The following is a 27,311-nucleotide window of genomic DNA, read 5'->3' as shown; positions in this document are numbered from 1 at the left end:
TTCACAAATATTCCTTAAGAAAAAATGAAGCAAGTTTTTAAAGTTCTTAATGCCGGTAGCCGTTTTATTTAAACTGACAATTCATTTTTGCATTACTTTGACTTATGATTGCGTCATTTCAGGCTAGCAAAACATACCTGGGCTGGCAAAAAAATAAGCGTCTGCGTCTCGGAATCGTTTTCTCAAAATGAACCGGGAAAAGCATAATGAGACAAGTGATTTTCCAGAAAAAAATAACGAGACAAAGGAAACAATTGTCCCGGAATAAAGTTATATATTGGAACATAAATTTTGTCCCGGAATTTAAAAACTGTGTCCCTCATAATTACGAAACGTTACGAGACAGATCAATTATGCTAACTAAATATCTAACTCGCGCTTTCGCAGTGAAGAAAATTTTTTGCCAACCAAGTTTATTTTGCCTGGCAGAAACGACGTACAGTGATTCAAAACAACAAAAATGGCAATAAACCCCTCACAACCTTTTTGTAAATATAGTGCCCTTTTTTAAATAATATTAAATTAGAATGAGCATTTATTTAAAAAGTAAAAACAGTTTTTTCATAAAACTTATATTTTATATTTTATGGTTTATATTTTATGGTTAAAAGAAGTTAAAAATTTTAATATTATTTTCAAAGAAATCTAAAAAATGAGAGATTTTTATTTAGTAAAAATGGAGAACTTTTAATCTAAATTAAATTCTATATTTACTTTTAAGATAATTTTTTAACTTTATATATTTTTTGAAGAAAAACAAATGTCAATGAACCCATAAAAAACCTTGTCTTCCGCCATTTTTTAACAGTGGTATATTATATCAAAATAAATGAAAATGGCGGAAAACAAGGTTTTTATGGATTCATTGACATTTGTAGTTCTTGAATTTGAGTTTTTTACTTGTATGACTTGTTTCAACATATCAAATATAGTTTCAAGAAACATATTTTTGTCATCATATGCTATTTAGAAATTTGTCAAAATGTTTTTATTTGAATAATGATTTTGAAATAGCATTACTTAACATTTTCAGTATTTCCTGTAATATACAAGTAGCATTATTTACTTAACTATTATAGGGAACGTAATTTGATAATTGTCAAAGAAATAATACCATAAAATGTTAAACAGTGTAAAATGAAAAATCATATAAAGTACTTAAAAATGTTTCTGATATATATTAATGTTTTAAAAACAACAACAACAAAAAGATTAGATCTTATCCCGAATATACGTGAATTAGGAGTGGATAAATTACGATTTTGGAAGGATTTACTTAACGAAATCAAATAAAACTGAAGAAATTAGTAAGGAGAACATAAACTAATACTACTTTAGATAGATTTATTTCAAAAGTGAAGAAAAAAACTAATACAATGTGGTAGAAATTATGATTCTTTCATAGAAAAAGAATACCAATAGCTTCAAGAAAATCTAATAACCAATAAAAGTAGCCATTTAGGTTCTGGAAAACCCCATAAACAGTGGGTGGTCCTTGGAGAGCAAAGGAAAAAGAAATAATAAAAGAACTAAGTATTGAACATCATGCTCTATTGTTAGTCTCTGCAAAATTACACTTTTTAAAAAAAGTCAAATGTTTTATAGATCAAAAAAGTTTTACAGATCAAAAGACTTTTTGGATAAACTTTCCCTTAAATATATAAAGCAAACTCTTGAATTAGAAGTGAATACTGACCTCAGCGATAAACAATATTAAATAATCGGAAACTTAGCCCTTGGACACATATTTATCCCCTTCTTACAAGATATTTTAGTGGAAAAAGTTAAATACTATCCCAAAAATATTCCCCCCCCCCCCCTGATTTCAGTTGCTACCATTAATTTTTATAAAGCTGTGTTTATATAGATAGTAAAAAATAGTAATAATAGCAGCTGAAATAAATAATGGTAATTGTGCTAGACATTCATTATTCAAATTTCACATTAAGGATTAACTAGTATGTCTCGTTAAGACTCGTTATGTCCCGTTAAAAACATGAAAATTCCGGGAAATTGTAAAGCTCCTATTTTGTCCGGGGTTATCTCGTCTCGTCTCGGTATCGTCCCGGATTTCAATTGAAAATTTAAAACTGTCTCGATATTTATCGCTAATCGGGACAATGCTTTTAGGATCGTTTCATCTCGCCTCGAATAAAAAAAAATAACGAGACGCAGACGCTTGCATAAAAATTTGCTTCACTGCGGAAGCGCAAGTTAGATATATAGTCAATATATATCATTGCATATCCCTAATATTCGCCATCTTGAACCGTAATTTTTATTTTTATTATTTTTTTTAAAAGTAGGCTTTTCAGTCCATTTTATGATCTCGTAATATAATTAAGCTAAAATGTTAATTTTAATTTTATTGCATTCAAAATGTTAATCTTCTTTTAAAATGGCTTTAACCAACTTTGTAGCACTTCCGGTTGTCAAGAAATTTGCATTTTTATACACCTAATTTGACATTTTTTTAGACAAAAAAAAAAGCGTTTTTTTATTAGTTTTTTTTTAAACATTTTTTTTTACCCTCATAACTGCGGAAAAATTTTACGCAACGACTTTAGGCAATAATCTGTTATCATTAAACAATATACAATTAAAACAACTTTCAGCTCACAACTAATCTTTAGAAAAAATATATATACAGAAAAAAAATATATAGCAGAAAAATATATATACATTAATATAGTCATAGACACATTACACATTAATATAGTCATAACTCTATTACAACATTAAGTTGTGAAAAAATAAAACACAAGGTTGCCCAATTTTAAATTTTCTTAAATATTATAGATACGATATTATAAATATTATAGATCAATATAAACGATATATATCTATACATATATTTAAACAATATAAATAATATAGATTGATATATATGACTAATTTATAATAATATAATATAATTTATAATATATTTCTACTATAATAATATTAATAATATATATAATTACTATATATGTTACGTTATAATAACGGTAAACAATATAGATATAAATATTATAGATGAATATATACAACTAATTTATAATAATATTATAAAATTTATTATATATTTATAATATAATATTACTAATGATATATAATAACTATATACGATACGTTATACAACTATAAACATTATAGATGTAAATATTATAGATTAATATATACGACTAATTTATAACAATATTATATAATTTATAATATATGTAATATATTTCTAATAAAATATTACTAATAGTATATATAACTAGTAATTATTTCAAATAAATTGTAAAATAGCCTTTTTACAACTATAACCTTTTCTTTTTCAAGGTCAACAAGCGATGGAAAAGTCCATACTTGATTTTCCTCAGTCTCATAGACCACATCAAACAAAGTTTTTTTTAAGTTAGGAGTTGACTTGTTTACTCGAAGAACTTCACCTGTACACCAAAAGTATTTTTTAGTGTTGATTTTCATTATTTTATGTTGAATAAATTTCCCAACAAGATAATTAACATCATTTAGAATGACAGCCAAGATGTTTGTTTTTTGTTGATTTGCTAATTGAGACAGTCTTGCATTCTTTATTTTTTCACTTAACTCTTCTTTCTCTTTTGCAATCAAAATATCTCGTTCTTTTCTTTCAATAAGAATAACTCTTCTCTCAATGGGCTCTGGAAAAGTCCTTGTTCTAATAACTGATTGTAAATTACTGAACAACTCATAGTTTGTTAAGTCTATTTGCTTACTTCCATGCATTTTAGTTTAGTTAAAATATTTAGGTTCACATTTAACTTCCATAACATACCTATAAAAATCCAACTGTGCTCTTAATATTTTTTTGCTTTTAAATGTGTCAACTAACAAAACATTCATCATCTGCTTCTTTTGACGTCAACCACACCTTCATCCTCAATTTTAACAACTCATTAACCAATTTAGCTTTTTTTAAGGCTTTATCTTCAGTTGTTTTTTTAGCTTTATGCTTTTCAGACAACCTTTCACTCATTTCAAACTTTAATTCTAAATGACGATGTTTGTATTTATCTTTCATTTTATTAAAGTTTATTGAAGCTTTTTTTTAGCAATGAGTCACACTCATCTAAAGTCTTTTGATCCAACCAGTCTAGTGTTTTCTTTTTATACCACATAGTATAAGCTTGTATAGTTTGTATTTTGGCATTTGGCTTTGTACAAATTAAAAGATCCAATACCGCAAAGTCACTTTCTGACGCTTTGTTTGTTGTTGGAACATTCTCTGCAGCCTTACTTATATTATCAGAAGGATGCCAATATTTACCTCCAGGAAGTTGATCAGCAGATTGTCTTTCCAGAACAACTAACAAAGAATGACAAATTACTTCTAATGTCTGCTGTGTTAAAATATTTAAATCAGTGTCATTAGTCTCTTTAAATAATTTATCATACAAAATATCTTTATGAATATTAACATCACTTGGACTGAATATAGGTGTTTTTGAGATCATAATCGATGATGCATTTTTACACAAATCTGAAAGTTTCATTATTAGGGTTAACAAAAATGGATTCATATCAAGAATACTCTTTTGTGATTCAATATCTGCCAAAGTGACCTGTAATTATTTTATCAACTATTCCAAGAGCCCGCAATTCTGCTAAATATAATTTGTTGCTAATATCTTCTTTAACTGCAAAAAAAGGTTATTTTGATTTGGCCAATTTTGAAGAAACTCTAAAATATCTTTTGAATGAAAATACAAAGCTGCAGCATTATAATATAATATATTAAATCTGTTACCAACAAAGGGTGCAAGCATACACTTACTTTGTCTTTTACCAGCAAGAAATGCATTAAAATACCCAGCAACTCCAGCTTCATCACTTCCCCTTACATGAAAAGCTTTACATGCAGTTCTTATTAATCTAGTGGCACCTGATTCAGCAGTATTGAATGCAAAAATATTTTCATAACTAGGACTTAAAACTAACTTTTCAAATGAGTTTATTGTTTTATCAGTTTCTGTTGCAAAGTTAGATAATAAATGCAATTTACAAAAAAATTAGACATTTCAATGAAATCTGCTTGCTCGCCTTTTTTTACACCTTCCCAGTTCTTTATAACTTTAGGCAGTAACTTTTTCCTCATATCTTTAAGCTTTAAAATAAACAGTGGATTAACTGGCCAAAGATCAGACATGATAGTTTTAAAAGAACACACAAGGTTAGAAAAATTGTTTTCCTTGCTGCTACTTTCTAAAATGTCAGATATATCATCTAATGTTTTGGTTAACACATTAATAGTACAATCTGCATCACTGCCAGCCATTTCACGTAATCCAAAAGATAAAGTACTTCCATTTGTGGTAGTAACTTGGAAATTTTGAAAATGTCTATGATGTTTAGTGGTACCGTCACTGTGAAGACAATTGCCCGAATTAATTTCTACAGTGTTTATCATTTCTTCTGCAACTTGAAGTTGAGCAAGTACTAAAGCCTCAGTCATAAATCGAGATTTTGTACAAATTGAGGGAAGCTTCTCTATATCTACTTTGCTAGTTTTTTTAAAACAATTGTGATAACTTCATTAACTTTGTTCATGCTGACATTCAAAGAAACTAACTCCATAATAACTTCTCTTGTATCATTAGAATACCTTCTGTTTTTTTAAATATTATTCTGCGATCATGAAGAAGAGAACTTAAATTAAAATCTTTATTTTTTTTGCTTAATACTCTAGTGTTAGGAGAGTTGGTATCCTTTTCAGGATTATTTAAATTGTAAGAAGACAAATTTTCATGTTTATTTACTACCATGCTAAACTTCTTGTTTACATAATACAATTTTTTGAATGTAATACTTTTTTTTTCTCATGAAGGAGTGCAACTTTATTGTCACTTTTTTCAAGCTCATCTAACAAAAGTTTAACTCTTTTATTAAGATTTGTAATGACTTTATTATAAAAATCTTTTATTTCCTTATTTTGTTTCTTTTTCAATTGATGAATCTTTGCTTTATTACTTGCATGTAATAGTTTATATGTCCTTCTAAGGTCGTTAGAGGTAACTTTTTTTTTCATATTACTAATACGAACATTAGAAGATTTGAACTTATTTATACAACCAGATGAAGCAAGTTTCAATTTTTTAAAACAGTTTTTCGAGGTTTGTTGGTTTAATTTTCTTTTTTTACCCTTCGTCTTATTTTTTTCACTTGATATGCATAATTTACAACAAGTTTCCGAAATAGGCGGTTTAAAGAGCAGATTTAAGAAAATTTTAAAACAATTAAAATTGTTTATTAGTAAAGTATACATATTTAAAATAATAGACTTTTTTTTAACACTTCAAGTTAACCCCCCGTAAAGTTTATCTTCATAATGTCTGTATTACAAAAATGTTTCGAAATAGTTTTTCTGTTTCTTGATTTATCTACATCTCATAGCTCTTCAAAAACCAACAAACAAACGCAATGCCTAGGATCGTTCTAATTAAAAACGGATATTTTCATAGCCACACAATTTCATTAAGAAAATTCTTTGCAAAAAAAAGTTATGAATTCCATTTTTATAATTCAATGAAAGTCTTTTCCACTACTTTTTTTTACTTTTTCTTTTATAATAAGGCAAATTTGTATTGAAAAAATAGTCGTAAATTATTTTACAAAAACAAAGTTCTCAAGAAAAAACCACATGTTTCACAAAAGATGTTTTATAGCTTGTTCGTATATCTTATTAAACTCGAAAGAACTTCGCGCTAACAATAATCTAAAAAACATTTTTCTATTATAAGAACAAAATAAACCGTAACGTTAGTTTATTCAAGATGGCGAATATTAGGAATTTGTCGTATAATTTTGTACTTTCGACATCAGTTTAGAGCACTTTCCATTTATTTTGAATTATTTTTTTATACAATTCTTAATCAGCATAAAATTCTCTATAAGAATCAATCATAAAATCAGGAAGGGGGAGGGGGGGGGAGAGAAAGTTGAGTAGCGTCGCACTTCATTTCATTCATCTTATTGAAAGTTTCCAAAATGTTTTTTTATTTATTTGACTCATCATCTTTCAGAATCGCATCATCATTACATTGAATGAAGTTCTAATCAAATTGACAGAACAGCTTCTCTTTGAAAAAGTAATGCTAAAGGCGGATTTCCACGGAGGGAATTATTTCGCGCGACGCGATATAATTCGCGGCTCGTTTTTCGCCGATATCAGAATTTTAATTTGCACCATCAAGTTGGCACGCTTTTTTTTTTTTTTTTACTAGAAAACATGTCATTAATATGAAAAAAGTTGTTACTGATTAGTAGAAAAATAATTATTTAAAGATAATACAAATGAAACGAGAAAAATTAAAGAAACAATTTTGGGGAAGGAAAATTTATGCCAAACGCCTACAGAAAGGAGAGTTTCATTTATTAGTACAAGATTTACGTTTATACGACCAGAAATACTTTTTTAAGTGTTTTCGTATGTCTCCAAAAACTTACAAAGAGTTGCTTGCGTTTGTAGCGCCTATCATTGTGAAACAAATCACTATAATGAGAGATCCAATCAGTCCAAGTGAGAAGTTAGCCGTAACACTTAGATTCCTTGTAACAAGAGATGCTCAGTGCTGATGCAAGTTACAGAATCAGTACTTCCACTATCAGTGGAATTATTGGTGAAAGGTGTGCAGCCATTTGGAATCCATTGAAAGAGAGAACTTTTCTAAAAGTTCCATCAGAAAAACATACATTTTAAGCAAGCTCCACATAATGGAGGGTCAAAATATTTAAACTATAAAAAAACGCATAGAATTGTCCTTCTAGCAGTTTGTAATGCTAAATACGAATTATGGTGGACATTGGTGACTCGGGAAGACAGAGCAATGGTAGTGTTTTAAACTGCAGTTTTGGTTATGCAATTAAAAATGATAAATTAAATTTTCCTGATCCAAAAAATATTGGTAATTCTGAAAAAATATTACCATATGTTTTAGTTGCTGATGGTGCTTTTGGTTTAAAAAAGCACATGATGAAACCGTATCGTAATGAAAATATTCGTTTAGATCAAAGAATATTTAATTACAGACTTTCAAGAGCCAGAAGGGTTATAGAAAATACCTTTGCTATTGCAACAACACTCTTTCGTATATTTTGCAGGCCAATTATTACTAATCTCAATAAATTTATTTTAATTACACAAGTAATTGTAGCTTTGCATAACTTTCTTATGAAAAAGAGATTAGCAAATAATTACCTCTTCTGTCCCAATAAATACACTGATATTGAAGGTCCTGCTGCGTTTAGACCAGGTAATATTTTAGGCAAATAATTACCTCTTCTGTCCCAATAAATACACTGATATTGAAGGTCCTGCTGCGTTTAGACCAGGTGACCAGGAGGAAAGATAATTTATGTTCCGCTGCACTCCAACCACTGACACAATCAGGTTCTACTCAAAAGATGCAAAACAGGTTAGAGACGGCTTTAAAGAATTCTTTAATACACCAGAAGGAAAACTGGGATGGCAATTAGATTTAGTAAATAGAAACTCATACATTTGAAAAAATGTCAACCAATCAGTTAGAATTTCAATTAGAAAGTAAAAACTTTAAATTATTATTTCTGTTAAGTTTCTGAAATTAATGTAAAAATACTGTTACTCTTAACAACAAACAAAGACGTTTAGATTATGACTCAAATGTTAATTTGTGTAATGCATTTATATTTGCATAACTTGTCGGCCATTTTTAAGTTAAATTTCTTTTCAACAATTTCGATGTGTTTGTTTTTCAACACGATTGCTGAGTTTGTATATTTTAAAGAATCTGATTGGTTTTTTATTTACGCGAATAAATTCGCCACAAATAAAGTTGAAATCTATTCAACTTTTTTGCGAAACGAAAAAAATCTCCAGGCGATAAAAAATATTTTTGTGCGCATGCTCAAAAACATTCGCGGTGAAAAAAATTGCGTCGCGGGAATTAATTCGCTCCGTGGAAATCCGCCTTAACGGTAAAAACCCAGTCAATTTGTGTTTTTTTATTCCAATGATATATTAAGAATAACTAGATGTCTAACTGCCGTAAATCGGCATAAGAAAAAGTGAAGCAAAAATCGGTCATTATGGGGGGCAAAATCTTTACGCTATTTATCAAAACAAAACAAATACGAAGCTTATGATTTGTTAAATTTGCCCCCCATAATGGCCGATTTTTGCTTCAAAAAATACGCGGAAGTTAGACATCTAGTTATTTTTAATATATCATTGTCTAATTCGCACTGAAAACAAAAAGCCATTAAAGATAAATTGCCATTTATTAGCAGCGTTTTCTAACTTTTTTAAAAATTTAAATTTTATTGATTTTGACTTTCCACTAAACCATTTGCTTATGGACGGTATGCACTAGTTACACGTTGACGATTACCTATTTCCTTGTGGAACTCTTCGGACACCTCATGTACAAATTAACGGCCCTGAACGTTAATCTGCATTTCAAAACACCACACTCATTTATACAAGAATAACGCCATAGATTTTACAGTTTTATGCCTCTACCCCATTTGCATGTAATAATTTACAAGTACAATCAGATGTTTGTAATCATTCACTTCTTGAAGTTGACTTCAATCAATTCCAATTTACTTCATGTTACCTTTTGGAACTATATTTGTGATAATGGTCTCACTTGAAGTTTCTTTTTTTTTACATTTTGTTTTGTAAAAAATGTGTAAACATTAGTAATTTAAGGAACAATAATTTGCGTTTAAAAGTATTGACAAAATGCAAAATGGTTAAAAAATAGGTTTTTACATGAGGAGTAAAAATCAAATGATGAAAGTAAAAACCTCATAATGATCGTAAAAAGTTGGTATGAGAATTTTACTTAGGAAAAAAAAATGTGGGAATAAAAATTTCATACTTCACCGGTATGAAACTTTAAGTACCAACAAAGTTGTTATTCTTCAATGTATTTTTGATATAACTGTTCTTATCAATAAAGTATTGAGCAATCTAGAGGGAGGATTTTTTTATAAACATATATATATATATATATATATATATATATATAGAGAGAGAGAGAGAGAGAGAGAGAGAGAGAGAGAGAGAGAGAGAGAGAGAGAGAAGATACAGCGAAGAATGACAACTTTGTTGGAACTTAAAGTTTCATACCGGCAATCATCATCCAAATTGCATAATCAAAAAAACGTTACAAAAGCATTAAAGAAAACGAAAAAACCGTTAAAAATGTCGTTAAAAAAGAATTGTTCTTGTTTATATATATATATATATATATATATATATATATATATATATATATATATATATATATATATACACACTGTGTGACAAAAGTTATCGTACGCTAAGAAAAAAAATAATATTCAATATAGACACAATTTTTCTGCTATATTTAATGAAAATTATTTATAATTTTTTTTTTAATAGTATTTATTTTGTTAATTTATGAATTTTTTGGAATTTATATTGAAATAACATTGAAATTAGGCTCAAAATTTGAAAAAAGTACATTAAAGATGATGACAAAAGTTATCGTACACTTGGCGTACACTAATATTTATTTAACTCCAAACCGTTACGTCCACCATTTTTCATACATTTTTGAAAATAAAGTAAACTATAAACACTTTAAGATTATTTTCAATTGTTTTAAATGAATTTTTGGTTAAAAAAAAGTAAAATGAGCTCGAAACGGGTTAAGACCACTGTAGAAATTCGTAAGCTAATAATTAAGCATTGGAATGAAGGAAAATCGTTAAATTGTATTGCAAAAATTGTTGATTCTAAAAAATCCACAGTTTCTTCAATTATTAACAAGTTCAAAAAAACAGGAAAATTAGCTGATTTGCCCCGAAGTGGTCGTCCAAAAAAACTGAATAAGCGTGCTGAACGAAGCTTAGCTTCCACAATCAAGAAAAATCGTTTTGTAAGTGCCAAAACTTTAGCTTGCAAAATAGAAAACGATTTGGGGGTTAAAACTAGTCCAAAAACAGTCATTCGAAGTCTTAAAAGACAAGGAATAGTGAGTCGCGTTCCAAGAAAGGTTCCTTGTATTAGTGATAAAAATTGTAAGCTTCGATTAAACTTTGCTAAAACGTACATTGATATGCCAGACTCATTCTGGAATAAAGTCTTATGGACAGATGAGTCTAAATTTAATGTAAAAAGATCTGATGGTAGAATTCGTGTATGGCGTTCATCAAAAAATTGCTTAGAAAATGGAACTACAGTCCGAACATTTAAACACGGAAATGGATCAGTAATGGTTTGGGGATGTATGTCGGCAGCAGGTGTTGGAAAGTTAGTATTTATTGAAGGAAATATGGATAAACATTACTATAAACGTATTATTAAAGAAAATGTTGAACAATCAGCGCGTAATCTTGGTATTGGTGAAGACTTCGTTTTTCTTCAAGATAACGATCCTAAACATAAGGCCAAAGATGTGATGGAATTTATGGAAAAAAAAGGTTGGGACATACAAAATCATCCACCTCAAAGCCCTGATTTGAATGTAATAGAACATTTATGGGATGAAATTGATAAACGAATAGATAGAACAGGTGTAAACATCATTAAACAATTAAAAGTCCAAATTGTAAAGACGTGGGAATCAATCGATCCGTCTATTACAAAAAAACTTGTTGAATCGATGCCAAGACGTCTTGCTGCTGTTGTAAAAGCTAAAGGACAAAATACACGATACTAAAATATAAGTTTAGTTCCCATAATATTTATCAAAGTGTACTATTTTGAAAGCGTACGATAACTTTTGTCACCTTTTTGTTACTTTTCTTGCTTTTTCATCAAGATATTAAAATGAATTTTTTTTCTTGTTCTGTTTTTTCAATTTTTGTTTAAATAATTATAAATGAAATAGTTTTTATTCAGTTTTTAACTTGTTCCTTGAATTTCTTTTATTCTAAATTAAAAGTTAGTAATTTTTTTAAAGTGTACGATAACTTTTGTCACACAGTGTGTGTGTATATATATATATATATATATATATATATATATATATATATATATATATATATATATATATATATATATATATATATATATATATATATATATATATATATATATATATATATATATATATAATAACAACTATGTATGGTTCTTAAAGTTTCATGCCTAACGACAATCATCAGCCATGAAATACCATATTTCATGGCTGATGATTGCCGTGTTGTTTCTTCGTTTTATATATATATATATATATATATATATAAACTATATATACTATATTATACTGTATTATACTATATTACATATCTTAAATTATTGCATTCCTTATGATAATGGGTATAAAATTATGAGTAAGAAATGATGAATATACAATATATCTTTAAAATCTTTAAAATTATGTACTCATAATTATTGTATACTTATATACTCATAATTATTGCCAACCTTATCAACCAAATACAAGAAGATGCGCCCTATGTTTAAATGAAAAAACTGAAATTGCTATCTATAGAGGCGCAAATTTATTAAATAAAAAGCAAGAGCTGGTAAGTCAGTGTAGGCATATAAATAAATACATGCTTGCGTCGTTTGACAGTAAAGACTAATTTGAAGCAATTAATAAGAACAATTCTTTTTTAACGACATTTTTAACAGTTTTTTCGTTTTCTTTAATGTTTTCTTTTTGTATGTATGTATATATATATATATATATATATATATATATATGAGATGATAATATAAGAGTTGAACAAATTCATACTTACTTTAACTCCATTTTCCTGAGGACTAAGAGACAGAGGTTGAAAACCATCTGTACAGCTCTCATACCCAGGTTTCCACGAGTTGCCATTTTCATAAAATCTTCTACAAATACAAATGACCGATGGTAAACCTAATGAGGATGACGTTTGACTTGTATCCACGCAATCGTTAAAAGGACATTTATTAGAGCTGCACTTTTTAGCATACATTTCGGCAGCATTTGAAACGTCGTAAAAAACCATCCAAGAAAAAAGTCCGTATAGAAGATTCATTGTCTTTAAAGGAATCATAACGGCCTTCGTTTTGTATGAAAAAAGTGCTTTTAGCAAAAGTTAAAAAAAAGGGCATAAATTTTGAATGAAATGATACTTGTGAAGATTAATAAATAAATTGATTCAACTTTTTTAATGTTTAATTTTTCTCCTTGCAACGAGCAACAAACAACGCTTTTTTTTTCTCTTCCTGTGGTGAAACAGTGAAGCTTATCATAGAATTCAAACACTTATTGTGTTAAAAATTAATGTGCTATTCTATAATATAGTATAATATAGTATTTATGCGTTGATTATGTACATAATATAATTATATATATATAAGAAAGAAAGAAAGAAAGAAGAAATTTGTTTTTGCCTGCATTTGGAAAATATTTCTTTCTTTTTATTCAATAAGATTCCTTGATGAAACATTATCATGTACTTCTCATGCAGGCATAGCATGCAACTTTTTGTGGCCGGGTTGTACGGTTTGCAGTGCTTAATATTTTTCACTTACAACAAGTGTAAAATTTTCATAGATAATTCCGTGTTTTCAATTCTAAAGGATTTTAGGTGGCTTGCATACCTTAATTTGATTGGTGTTTCGCCGATGTTTCTTATTTTATTTCTGGGTTGTTAGAGGTGACAATTGCATGGTAAACTATGTTTCTTGTAAGGCAGTTCGGATGTAAGGATAGTTTGTTTTATCCATGCAATTGAAAGTTTTTTCTCTAATATTGGTTGTTTTTTTTTGTAGAATGTATTGGTTGTGTGAATCTATGATGTCTTTTATGCTTGGCATGCAGCTGTAACTCACTTTGATGGAATTTCTATTGAATATTTTATAGAGTTTGTGGTTTACCGGAAAATGTTTGTCAACCAGATTTAAAAACTGCCTTCCTACATTTCTACAAACATTTTTAATGTAAGGAGAATTACACCAGATAACTTTTCGCTTACAAGTTTTGTTATTAACGGGTTGTAAGTTGGGAATGTATTTATGCTTTTGGTTGTAATCGGATTTTTTTAAAGCTTCCTCGTACATATATTCTGAAGATGTATTCGCAAGATGAATTGGCCGACAATCGTAGATTCATGGAATACGGAATCTGTTTTAAGATGTTCGGTGGATGGTTGGATTCAGCATGAATAAAGCTTAAAGCGTTGTCGGGTCTCCTGTAAGGCCTGAAAGAGTAGTCATCGCAGTAGAATCTGTTTTAAGATGTTCGGTGGATGGTTGGATTCAGCATGAATAAAGCTTAAAGCGTTGTCGGGTCTCCTGTAAGGCCTGAAAGAGTAGTCATCGCAGTTTAAAGTAACATCATAAGAATTGACACCTTTCATATTACATTAGATGGAAATAAGTAGGCCATTGTCTAAGAAGATTTGAACAAAGTGCTTTTTGATTCTTTTTCTTTGCGGACAAAGAGAAATACAGCTAAAACTGTCGTCTCGATATCATCAAAATCAGTCTTGCTATAATGTTGCGATAGTTGGAAAAGTAGGAAAATACCAACAAGTTCACAAACCTCGGCGCTGTCAAAAGCTCCCATGGTAACATCAACTTGTTCATTATTGAAGAGCAAAGATTTTCTTGCGTGTTTAGTAATTATTTTTTGATCGTCTATTAATTGTTATGTGTTGCTCAACGAAGCTAATTGCGTCGGTTAAAAGTTTTTCATTAATTGATGGGTAGAAATCATTTGTCAAAAATAAGAAACTTATAAAGGTGTTTTTCAGTAATTCTCTTAAACCAATCAGTAACATCTTGAATACATATCCAGTGGTTGAGAGCAAGTATATGCTTGATATCAGAGTTTATTTTTGATAGTATACTTTTACTGAATCTTCCAATTTCATTTTTTGCAGGATTTAGCAATCGGATCGTTGGGTTGTTTATAAAATTCTCTTTCAGAGTTAAAAAACAGATGTTCCATTTATTTCAATTCCGTTAAAAACTTCGTGGTTATTTAAAATCATTAGTTATTTAAATTTATTTAAAGTTATTTAAAATTAGGTGATCAATTTTTTAAAAAATGTAGAGTGTTTTAGAGCAATTTTTAAAATGAGTTTACTACTGTTAAAAGATTATTAACACTTTTCCCTATGGTAGTCATTAAAACAGAAGAAATACTCAAAAGAAACAAGAGTAACTCAATTGGTTTATCTAACAATGAAAAATTATATATCAAAAACAACAACAACGATAAAGAAAACTAACTGTGTATCTTTTTGCTTTACGCCTTTTTCATGCAGAATCAATCTTAGTAGCAAAGTAGTAAGCAATCAGAATCATACTTAGTAGCAAAAAAGCTACTAGATCATTTCATAATCGGGAACCTATTCTTTCCATGACTTTACACAACTGAATTTTCTTTAAAATTTCTCCTAGGATGTTTTGTTCTTGAGTACAAAATTAGAATTCACAAAGCCAATACCGTAACTGCACCAACATTATAATAAGCATAAATTAAATTTATATATTTACCAAAATATTAATATTATATATTTACCAAAATATTAATATTATATATTTACCAAAATATTAATATTATATATTTACCAAAATATTAATATTATATATTTACCAAAATATTAATATTATATATTTACCAAAATATTAATATTATATATTTACCAAAATATTAATATTATATATTTACCAAAATATTAATATTATATATTTACCAAAATATTAATATTATATATTTACCAAACTTTAAGTGGAAAACTTTTCATTTCAACATTCTTTACTTCTACACCTGTGATTTAAATAAAGTAAAAAAAATAAATCGTTTTCTTTTATTTATATCAATATTAATTTCGGAAAAACTACTTTTTTGTTGGAATTTAAACTAAAAAAGTTGGAATTTAAATCAAAAAGTAATATATGAAATCAATAATCAAAGTTAATTGGTTAAAAAAATCTCACCAAAGGTGGCAACCAGCATTACCAAATACAATTCCCCCAAACACACTAGCCAAGTGCATCTCTGATCTAGCTTCAATATCACTTATATATATATATATATATATATATATATATATATATATATATATATATATATATATATATATATATATATAAAAGTATTATAATTATTAAAACATCATATACGGTATCATACTATTGTTTCTTTTTCTTTTTTATGTAATATTTCGGCTCATATGGTGAGAGCCATTATCAAAGTAATAAAACCGTTGCATACGGTTTTATTAGTTTGATAATGGCTCTCACCATATGAGCCGAAATATTACATAAAAAAGAAAAAGAAACAATAGTATGATACCGTATATGATGTTTTAACAATTATTATATATATATATATATATATATATATATATATATATATATATATATATATATATATATATATATATATATATATATATAAGAGAGAGAGAGAGAGAGAAAACTCTCTCTCTCTCTCTCACAAAAACTCTCTCTCTCACTTATATATATATATATATATATAAGAGAGAGAGAGAGAGTTTTTGGCCAAAGAAATTTAGTTAACTTTCTTTGCCCAAAACTTAACAATTCTTTAAGGCGTGTTCTTTGTTTGTTCTTTTAGGATTGTTCTCGACGAAATATGATTATACGAACATTAGCAACGTTTTCTGAGCGACTCGCATTTGCTGAGCAATATATAAACATGCCGTTATCATTCTGGAAAAAAGTTTCGTGGACTGACGAGTCAAAATTTAATTCTGTGAAGTTTGGTAGAGCTCAAAAAGTATTGAGAAAGGAAAGCGAAGTTCAGCATCAATCTGATATATTTATACTTGAAAAACTTAACCTTCTTACACACTAAATGGTGTAAGTTAGTTAAATGAAAAATTGCAATTATGTATGTTGATGAATTTTGTTCTTATATGTTTAGATAAATTATGTGTTTGTATGTGTAGATCCTAGTTAATTCAAAGTATTTATTCAAACTATATGTTTGCAACTTTTTGATACTTTGTGTCATTTTTTAATAAAAGGATCAGTCAGTAAGAATCTGTCCACAAGATTAACAACAGAAAGTTTCTTAAACAATTCTATTACTTTTTCAAACTCTTCTGAGCGTAGAAGATTTTTGAACGTAGAAATCTTCTGAGAAGATTTCAAAGAAGAATAGGATTAGGATTATAGCTTGAAGATTTAAAAAGCAGCAAAAATGAGAACATCTTAAAGTGAGCAGAAATAAAGAAACGAAAATTGATATTTTAAAAACTTCTCGCCTTTTTAATCATTCAAAATTTTGATGAGAAGAAAATGGTCGTATATCTGATTATATTCGTATGTCGTATATATGTCGTATAGTGTAGGTTTTGAGAAACCATATATAGTGAGGCGAAACCATATATGGAGCACCTTTAAACAGTATTAAGCTTTCCAGTTAAATTATCTTGAACAGTCATTTTTATTTTAAGTAAACAGTACTTTTATTAAAAGTTTTTAATATCCCTTCTTCATGACTTATTAGTAATGTGTAAATATTTTAATACCTTTTTATTTTTAATGGTTTTTAAAGAAATAAGAGTTCTTGATCATCATGAAAAGAGTCTCAACTATATTTGTTATATTTGCTACTCAGCTATATTTACTCAGATGTTGTATAAACAACATAAATACAACATACATAAGCATTCATACAGATATACACACAGCATACATACACCATAAACTGCACTGTACTATCTGCAAACTTTGCATTAAAAATAAAACTGAATTTACGTTTGTTAATTGACAATATAATCATCATTAATTGAAACTGAAATGATTTAAAAATGCAATCTAAAAACCACACTAAATGAAATTAACTCGCCTAATTTTATTTAAACACCGGTGAGTTACGTCATTTAAAACTTTAAACATCAAAAGTTTGCTTTTTAATTAAAGATAAAAAAAACTTTCATTTTAATTGCTAAATATTTACTGTTCATCGAATAAGATAATCGTCTCCACTTTCATTTCTGAAGTCGACGTCCTGATCTTCATCATCAGTTAATTCATCTAAAATTGGTTCATCAATCGCAGCTTCCTGCAAAACGTCATTTTCTTCTGGCTCAACCACAATAAACACGTTTTTACGAGGTTTTAGAGGCTCTTGCACAATATTTTTGTTTATCTCTTCAACTTCGCTTTCACTTTCGCATGGAGATACGTCTAAAAACTTACCACCATCTTCTGTTTCCTCAACGTCGTCTCCATCATCATCTTCTCCTATATCAGGCTTAGGACCAATTTGATTTGCTTTAATTATCGGATCTTCGCGTCTTAAAATGCAATATAAAATGACGATCGAGAAACCTTGCAGCATATTGCACAGCGCAAACAAATACTCCCAACTAAAGAGCCGGGTCTGAAGAGCTAACGCCCCAAAGATTGCTGTCAACAACACAAACAAAGTAGTAAACGCGGTTTTCATGCACTTCTCTTGTAATATTATACCGTCTTCTAAGTTTTTAGATTCCCAAATCACGTCTACTAACAAAAGAAGCGTTACTACACCAAGTGTGATCACAACGCTCGAAAAGCCCCACACGTTTGTTCCCTCAAACAAATACCAACAGAGTTTTTCGTCGATTTGCTTTTTAAAGCTCAACCCGCTGATGGTAAAAGTCACTCCTAACGGAACAACGTAACCAACAAACAAATATATTTTGTAAGAGTTGTATTTCTCCGTGTCGAAAATCTCTTGAACGCGGCTTTGCAAAAACAAGGTGTAAATGTACAACCAGAAGAAAACCGTTTGCAAAAAGTAGTAGAAAACGAAAACCAACACGTAACATTTGCCAGACTCGCCTGAAACGTTGAAGTTGATCACCATGAAAAATATCTCCGTCAACAACGTGTTTACCATGATGTGCAGTTGAATGACTCGACCGGAGTCAAATTCTTTCCTGCGAATTACTTCGAAGGCAGCGGCACCCCATTGGTCTTTTAAGAACAGGTACACCGTAGCGATCAGCAAGCTCAGAGTAACTAGCAAACTGGAGTAGAAACAGTTTATGCCGAGCTCAAACAACCCCGACAGGCTTTTTTGATGGTACGCGATTGCACGTCCGAGTACGGCAACTATACCCCACGTCTTGCATTCGCATATGGTATGAGTTTTGTTGGTTTTGACTTTTAGGCAAACGGATTCCGAAAACGACGCTGCAGTGGAGTCAAGACTCCAATGAATGCACTTTTTTTCGTTTCTATCGTATCTGAAATGCTCAAAAGTATAAACGATGGGTCCTGGACGAGAAACGTTGCACTGCGGATATTGATAGCAAGCCATGAGTTTTGATACGGGAACAAAATCCAGTTTATTGTCGCGGTCTAGTTCATCTCGCCAACTTTCTAGCATATCACTGGGCAAAGAAGCTAACTGATTATAAATTATACAAGCTAACGAGACACGTGGGTACAAGAGACCCCATTTCGCTTTGAAGCCTGTATATTGATCAAAACTATCGCTAAAGAACTCCACCGTTAGTTTACTACCAGAGCGAACAGGTAATAAGTAATTTGTACGATTATTTCCGCAATACTTTTTTAACTCTATGCCGTTCTCATCTTTTACAGCCACATAGTCGTAAATACAGAACTTGCTTGGCTCTAGGTCAAACTGATCATCAAAGAACCTTACATATACATTGTAAGGTTCTGGAACAACAATGTCCCATTTACATCTTGTTCGAGGAGGGTATTTATTGGTCATTCCATCTTTTGGGCTTTCAAAGAAACCTTCTATTTTCACAAGAGAACCTTCAATGTATGTATCATTACATTGGTAAATTGGAATAATGGGAGGAGCTACAGTAGTGGCATTAATTGATGCAACACTAGAGTTGGCTGTAATTGGTAAAAGAGTGATTATATCTCTTTGAAGAGCATAAGGAGCTGGTGTAGCTCTTGATTCTTCCGGTGTAGTAACATTTACTGACAACCATATGTTAACAATGTCTGTGAAAAAAGGGTACTGGGTACCATCATAACTAGAGTGACAGAAATTAGGGAAAGATACATTCACAACATCAGTGCAACGCAAATCATATAGCTCTATTGAAAAGTAGTTCCCGACCGTTTTGGTCATGAAAAAAGAATCTCTCACTTTTTTAGAATGGAAATTATAACTCATTTTCAAAAAGTAAGATATTGTGCGTATCCTTTGTGCGTGGTAATCGAGTGAGAAGCGATAGTTTCTATCTGTCTCATCCTTTAAATTATCCAGTACAAAGTTCAAGATTTTACGATCATAAAAAAGATTTTCGTCGAAAGGTTGCTGCATGGGCATAACACTAGGACAAATGCATGCGTATGAACCAGGTTGGTTTACACAAAGCTCTCCATCTTTACAAACTTGTACTCCATCAGTTCCCTCACATTCGTTATTATCGATACAAATTCGACCATTTCCAGAAAAACCACTTTTACATCGACATTCGTAGCCAGGTGTTGTATCGGTGCAATTTGCATTATCAGAGCAAGGAAAACCAAGGCACTCGTTGATATTTTCGCAAATGAAACCGTCACCTAGTAATAAATCTTTCTAAATACAGTTTTTCATATATGAGTGACTAACATTTTAGCAAATAAAAGATGTTTTTTTTTTCGAAAAAAGTTTGGAACGTTTTGTTTGAGAATGAAAATTGAAGTCGTACCTTTATATCCTGACTTGCAAGTACATTTATATTTTCCAACTATATTCGCGCAATCTGCATTTACATCGCACTTATGTGTTCCTTGCCTACATTCGTTAACATCATTACAAGTTGTGCCATCGCCTAAAATCAAAAGTTTTATTTTACTTCTAATAACAAAAAAATATCATGTCAAATGTAAACACTTCTTTAACAAAAAAGTTTGACTTAAAAGTTGTTAAAGTTTAGAAATTCAAAATATTTGATAAAGAACCTGAGTAGCCCGGTTTGCAATTGCAGGTGTAGCTGCCGATTGTATTGTTACAAAATGCGTCATTGGGATGACAAGTCGGATTTGTCGGAGGAATTGGTAAGGAACATTCGTCTATGTCTTCACAATAAAACCCATCTCCTTGAAAACCTAATAAATGTAAACCATTTTAGAAATCTTGCAGCAAAAAAACCTTCTTGTTAGTAAATAAAATTTTGACTTACAAATTTTTTTTTTACAGAAATTTATTACCCCTGTTACAAGTACAGGTGTATGAATATTTGGTATCGAAGCACATTGCGTTTAGATCGCATTTATGTTTGTATATACCTTTTTCCAAGCATTCGTTAATTAAACTACAACTAAAACCGTTTTTATATATGTCGATGGTGCCTTGATTACACCTGCAGCTGTATGCAGCAATAGTATCTATACATTCTCCATTAACATTATCACATTTGTTAAGAGCCGGAAAGTTACATTCATTAAGGGTTTTCGTTCCATACAACTCTATTCTTAATGATTTATAAGTTGTATAGGTAGAAGGAATAATTTTTATTACTTGAGTTTCAATTGCATCTGGTGCAAAAAAATTAAAGATGACCTCATCGTTTCGGCTATTTTCAGGAACTGTGAATAATCTGTTGTATCTTAGAAACATACTTGAACTTGTTTTGTACTCAATGTAATATGACTTTACCAATATAGGTAATGGAGCATTATACTTTCCTTGCGTAGCTATCATCTTTATGACACTAACAGCTCCTAAATCAACTTGAAGGTAATCGTTCAATCCTACATTGCCCTTCCAACCAGGTAGGCTTTGATAAAGAAGAGCTGTCTCTGGTAATGAATTTGCAACATTTGACGTAAACTGTGTGTTTGGAAGAGCTTCGTATTCGTAATTAGGCGATCCAATCTTAAGACAAAATAACAACATACTTTACTTTAGCGAAAAATTTCAAACAAAAATGGCTGTCATATTTGGAAAAGCTAGACCATAGTTGTCGATTTGAGGCTCAACAAAAGTATCAAATATATCCTTATCCTTATTATAATCCTTATCAAATCAATAAATTTCTCAACTTTATGTCAGATAAACATCCGAATTAAGGATAGGATTTCTGTAGTGAACAGGCATTGGAACCTGTGTACTTTAAATTTGACCAGCATTTAAACCCATTTTCTGGGAGAATGGGTTCAAATGCTGCCAAAAAGATTTCGTTAAAAATTTATTGAAAACCATGGTGACTTTCGACTCAATTCACCTTTTTTTAAGAAAGATTGGCTAAGCATCTTTTGTTACCGAAATTGCTTATATTTACGAGCATATTGCTATTATTAATCATGCTGTGCAAAGAAATACAAAGTAGATATTTTTTTTTGTTTGTTTATATTAGAAATATCGTTCAGCTCAAAAACGTTCAAGTATCAAATATTATAAATAGAATATTTAAATTAGAGGGAGAGAGAAAATTTTCTACTTCTAGGTCTTGAGAAAAGTATGTTCTAAGGTTTTAAAAAATTTAAGTCAACTGTTGGAAATCTTTTTTCGTTTATTCCGCCAGGGTGTGGTAATCTTTTAGAACATTCCGCTAGGGTGTGATAATACTTTTTTTGTTTTCATGAAAATGAATTAAGTTAAACATTTTGTTTTTCTAAAATAAAATCTTTTCCCTTGTTAAAATATGTCTCTTTTTGGTCATATCATTTTAAACTATTAGCAAGAGATGTGAATATGGTGCATATAAGTTCAAAAAGTTTCTGCTCAGCTTAATAATTGATTATTAATAAACCTGATCAACAGCGGATTGAAACGCTGGCTAAGACATTGTATACAACAAGATTGTGTTCAGTGTTCCATTGATTTAGAAAAATGTTTTTTCCAAAAAAATGTGGAATAGTTTATAGAATGAATCTAACATATTGAAAAAACGCAATAAAATAAGTTTTTTAATTTTACACTCAAAATTTTCTCTTTCTAAATTTGTTTTCTTGACGTGTAAATTTGTTTTTTTTAAGGGATAAGCAACATGTTACAATGACTGAAATGATGATAAATACACACAACACATGTTTGATAAGTAACAACAAATTTGAAAATTTTTAATTTGCTGTTGCTTATCAAACATGTGTTGCATTCTAGTTTTGAATAATATTATGTTGTACATTTTTAAATATGTTAAATTTGATAAGTGTTCTGTATGTGTTCAGTTAACTATTTACATATAAAGTCATACTTTGAAGATGGCAAACCTAAAAAATAAAAAAATATCCAGTCCAATCCAGTTAACAAAAATTCGATAAAAACCAAATTTTTTAACTACTGTGTAACAGAAAATGCACTAAAGTAAAAAATGTAATGGTATTGTTATATAAACAAATATTTCATATGTTAGCTTTGACTAAGGATATTTATGGGTAGAAAGGCAGATTGCACCGCTTAGCTGAATTTTTAGTAATTCAGCAACGAAAAACAGTTGAAAGTCATATCGAAAAATTTCATGATTAAAAGAGCGATCTATTGTAATAGTTTAGAACACATTTAAGCCAAATAAAAAAAATCTATAAAACTAGAGATAGAAAAAGGAAAAGGATTTATCGAAAATTATTGTAAAAATTAAAGTTAAATGCAACTTAAGAATAGAAATTAATTTATTGGCGAGAACACCAAGAAGAGTGCTTTATTGAAAAAGCGAAAGTGAAAGTGTTAGTGAAGAGTTTTGTCCTAAATATTTTGCATGGTCAGATAAGAAATGTGGAATTATTTTGTGGATAGATGAATCTAGATTTATTATTTTTCAATCAGATGGTAAGCAAAATGTACGCAGACCAAAATTTTAAACCACTTTACTTTAAAAAAAAAAAAAAAAAAGCAAAATTTGTTGGGGGAAGCATTTTAGTGTGGTGATGTTTCTCGCTATTTGGTGTTGATCCTATTCACCAAATAACAGATATTATTACAACTGATAACAATATTAATATAGTTGAAGAAATAACGCTTCCATATGTTGAAGGTAAGATATTGTTGCTTTAGACAAATCAGCAGGATAAAGATCTTAATCATACGACTACCAAAGCTAAAAAATGGTTCTAATATAAAGATACCAGACAATTGGATTAGCCAGCATAATTCAACTTTAAGTCCAATAGAAAATTTATGGTAAATTGGAAAGATAAGGTAACAAAACTAAAGCCTCGCAATAAGAACACAAACAGCATGATATGCTATTCCTGTATCAACATGCCAAAAATTGGTAAACAGCATGCCCAAAAGATTTGTAGGAGTTTTAAAAATTAATGGACATACAACAAATAATAATTTTTTTCGTTTATCCTAACCGTTAACCCTTTTGTATATAAACAAGGAATTTTCTGATATAATATTTTTTGTATTTATTATTTAAAAAAAAAAAAAATCATGTAAATGATCGTCAATTACTAACAAAATGTTTTCCTAAAGTCAGTCAAGTTTTTTTTTCACTCTCTAAAAAGTCCAAAATTTTTAACAAAATTATTGAAAACAGTTTAAAATTATTTTTAAATACCATATAACATTAGATAAAGGAAGTAAATTTTCATTTAATATAAGGATTTCATTTTGTATACCGCATGCATTGTTCATATTTTCTAAATAATTTACTAATATCATGTTTTAAACAGGCATTTTACTTTTTATTTTACCACATACGTACATAGTACGATATTGTTTTTAAAAGTGCAATACTTAATAAATTAAGCGTTATACCTTACACTTTATACCAGTATACAACCTTGATTTATTAGTATTTAACAAATGACATTACTTTTACCTCTAAAATGGAAGGGAATAGTTGTTCTGAATTTGTATGCTTATGTCCCAAAGGTAATGGTATTTGTATTTGGGACGTGGTCATATTGCTACAGCACACTATCATAGATTTATATCATAGATTTCCTAAGCTAGAACCAAATAGAAAGAGATAGATTCAAGCTTGTCATCGCAAAGATGAAATTCACTTTAATTGGGAATATGTTTTCTCAAATCCTTTTTTTTTTTTTTCTTCTTCTTCTTTCAGATTTCAAACGAGATTTAATAAATATTGGGAAATAAATTTAAAAAACATTAAATGAAAAAATGCAGTTCCTAGCCAAAACTTACGACCAAGTTCAAGCTAAAAGTTGTTGCATTAATTAAAAATGATGTTAATAGATCTAGTAAAATAATTAAAAAGTCTAGGAAATATATCGTAAGAACCATGCTGGATGATATTAATCTAGATGTTCCTCCATCAAAGAAGGCACATTTGTGTGATATCTTAAGTGAGAACCATAAATCTAAATTTCATCAGGAAATTTTAAATTACGTAACAGGATTCTTAATCCTTTTATCCACATATCTTTGTTTCATTGACTTTTCCATGACGTTTTTAGTCAACTGAAGTGATGAGTATTGAAGACAAAAAAAAAGGTATAGATACAAAAAAAGGTATAGATAAAAAAAAATTTTGATCTTAAGTAGGATGAAGAAATTAAAATAGTACTTTTGTTTAATAAATTCTTTCAGATACTCAGATAAATGTAGAGTATGACAGTACTAGTATGAAAATTTGAGTAGATATTTTCAGATTTCAGAAAAAGAATCAATAGCAAAGATAGAAAATATCATTACTATAGTCAGTCAGAAAGGCACAGAATAAAAATAACAAAGGAAGAGTTATTAAAAAGATCAGTCAAAAATATGGTTAAATTTCTGTTCCAAAACAATCAAAAATATTTCTGGACAGAGGATGAGATTGTATCTGGATTGATGTAAAGAAGTATTTCTAGTAGATCTTACAAGCACATTAGACGAAAAAAGCTTTTTCGATTGCCTTCTCTCAGCTCTTTATTACAATGGAGTAAAGACTATGACATCTGTATCTGGCTTTCAAACAAATGTTATGCAAAGTAATTGACTTTTACCTAAAAAGTAACTAATTCTTATATCTTAAAAATCTTATATCTTTAAATTCTTACATCTTTAGATGAGCTATTTTTCACTTTTTACTGTTAGGGTTGATGAAAGCATCTGCCTGAGAAATTCTGCAAAATTATGATCTATGTACCTTTGCTTTGATGAAATGAAAACATCTGAAGATGCAGCATATCACCAAAAACATGAAAGAATATACGGGCCACATAAATACCTTCAGGCTATTATGGCTAGAGGGATTATACATGATTGGAAGCAACCAATAATTTATTGGATTTGACCAACCAATAACAAAAATTTTACTCTTTGAAACAATTATTAAGTGAGTAAGGAGGGGTTCTAAATTCAAAATAAAGCAAAAAAGGAAATGAATCAAAATAACAAAAGAAGTAAAAAGTATGTGGTGAATTATAATTAGTCTATTTCATTCAAATTTCATCATGTTTTATATGATTATTTAATTTTTATATAGGGTTCTTACTTATATTTACTTGTTTCAATACTTTGAACGACCACAATATTTTATATTGTATGCTCTTAGTCCAGCAGTGACGTCACCTTTAGCACCATTTGGACTGGGACTTTCTGTATGTGTACAACCTGGGTTTTTTCCTATTGGCCTTGGATATTCTTATTACAGTATTGCGCAAAAATACTTGTCAAATTTTTTTTTACAAATTTTCTTGCTTATAGACTTTCTTCTTAAAAATATTCTTGTCACAAAGAAAGAAGAAAAAACATTCGTTTGAAAAGTGACGTAAACGAAAGTAGATCGCAATTGATCTCTAATTCCATTTCCAACAAATTATTTTTTTGTGATGGTCTGTTGCGTTAATTTGTCCCGTAAAAAACATGTTAATTCTTTAAAATTATGACAAATTTTATGTTTAAAGAAATCAAGAAAATACTTCATGAAAGCGACAGAAACATACTAGATGCGTTTTTTTTAACTAACCTTGAATTTAGTGTTTTCGTCAGATATAGTGCTGATTATTGTAATCTAATATGTTCTTTTACAAGATTATATAAAATAAATGGGAGGAAAGTTGTGAACAAAAAAATAATGTATAAACAATAGAAATGTGAATTGAGAAAATTTACCACTGTTCCGTTTTCATAAGGACTAAGAGACAGAGGTTGAAAACCATTACTGCATTTTTCATACCCTGGTTTCCATACACCGTTGTTTTCGTGTATTCTTCTACAAATACATATTTGTGGAGGCAAACTCATGCTTTTTGACGTATTTACGCATTCATTAAAAGGACAGGTGTGCCCAGGTGCGCAAGATGTACCATACATTGACTGACTGTTGCAATATAATACATAGCACAAAATAAAAAATCCGTAAAAAACGTTCATTTTTATCATCGTGATTTTTTTTTCTCGAAAAATTTGCTTTTTTTTATATTACAAACCAGAGAATCAGTTGGAATAATTGTGTACAAACGAAATTCATTGAATGAATTCAACTGCGTTAATAAGTAATTTTGTGCCATGTCAAAG

The 27,311-nt window shown here is 29.4% G+C and overlaps 1 protein-coding gene, 1 long non-coding RNA gene and 1 pseudogene across 2 annotated transcripts in view; 1 reads left to right on the top strand and 2 right to left on the bottom strand.

The window, feature by feature from the left end:
• Nucleotides 1-27,259, bottom strand: part of LOC145189710 (uncharacterized) — a 34,758-nt gene extending 7,499 nt beyond the window's left edge. Inside the window, exons 1-6 of the mRNA XM_090091473.1 lie at nucleotides 26,907-27,259; nucleotides 21,104-21,770; nucleotides 20,855-21,001; nucleotides 20,602-20,724; nucleotides 17,890-20,473; nucleotides 12,709-13,036 (exon numbers count right to left, since the gene is read on the bottom strand). Coding sequence (XP_089947599.1) covers nucleotides 12,709-13,036; nucleotides 17,890-20,473; nucleotides 20,602-20,724; nucleotides 20,855-21,001; nucleotides 21,104-21,770; nucleotides 26,907-27,176 — 4,119 coding nt within the window. The 5' untranslated portion in view covers nucleotides 27,177-27,259. The remainder of the gene's footprint in view (nucleotides 1-12,708; nucleotides 13,037-17,889; nucleotides 20,474-20,601; nucleotides 20,725-20,854; nucleotides 21,002-21,103; nucleotides 21,771-26,906) is intronic.
• Nucleotides 3,226-4,663, bottom strand: LOC149887101 (uncharacterized; annotated as a pseudogene).
• On the top strand, nucleotides 13,391-15,046 carry LOC149887100 (uncharacterized). The gene is made up of 2 exons (XR_016453421.1): nucleotides 13,391-13,616; nucleotides 13,718-15,046. It is a non-coding gene; the product is annotated as an uncharacterized LOC149887100 (long non-coding RNA).
• Nucleotides 27,260-27,311: the final 52 nt, after the last annotated feature.

Source organism: Hydra viridissima, unplaced genomic scaffold, assembly GCF_058129835.1.
Source record: "Hydra viridissima isolate aposymbiotic clone 2 unplaced genomic scaffold, HvirCarnegie_v1 scaffold_6, whole genome shotgun sequence".
NCBI lineage: Eukaryota > Metazoa > Cnidaria > Hydrozoa > Anthoathecata > Hydridae > Hydra > Hydra viridissima.
Note: the sequence above shows the minus strand (reverse complement) of the source record. Positions and strands in the feature narration are given on the sequence as shown.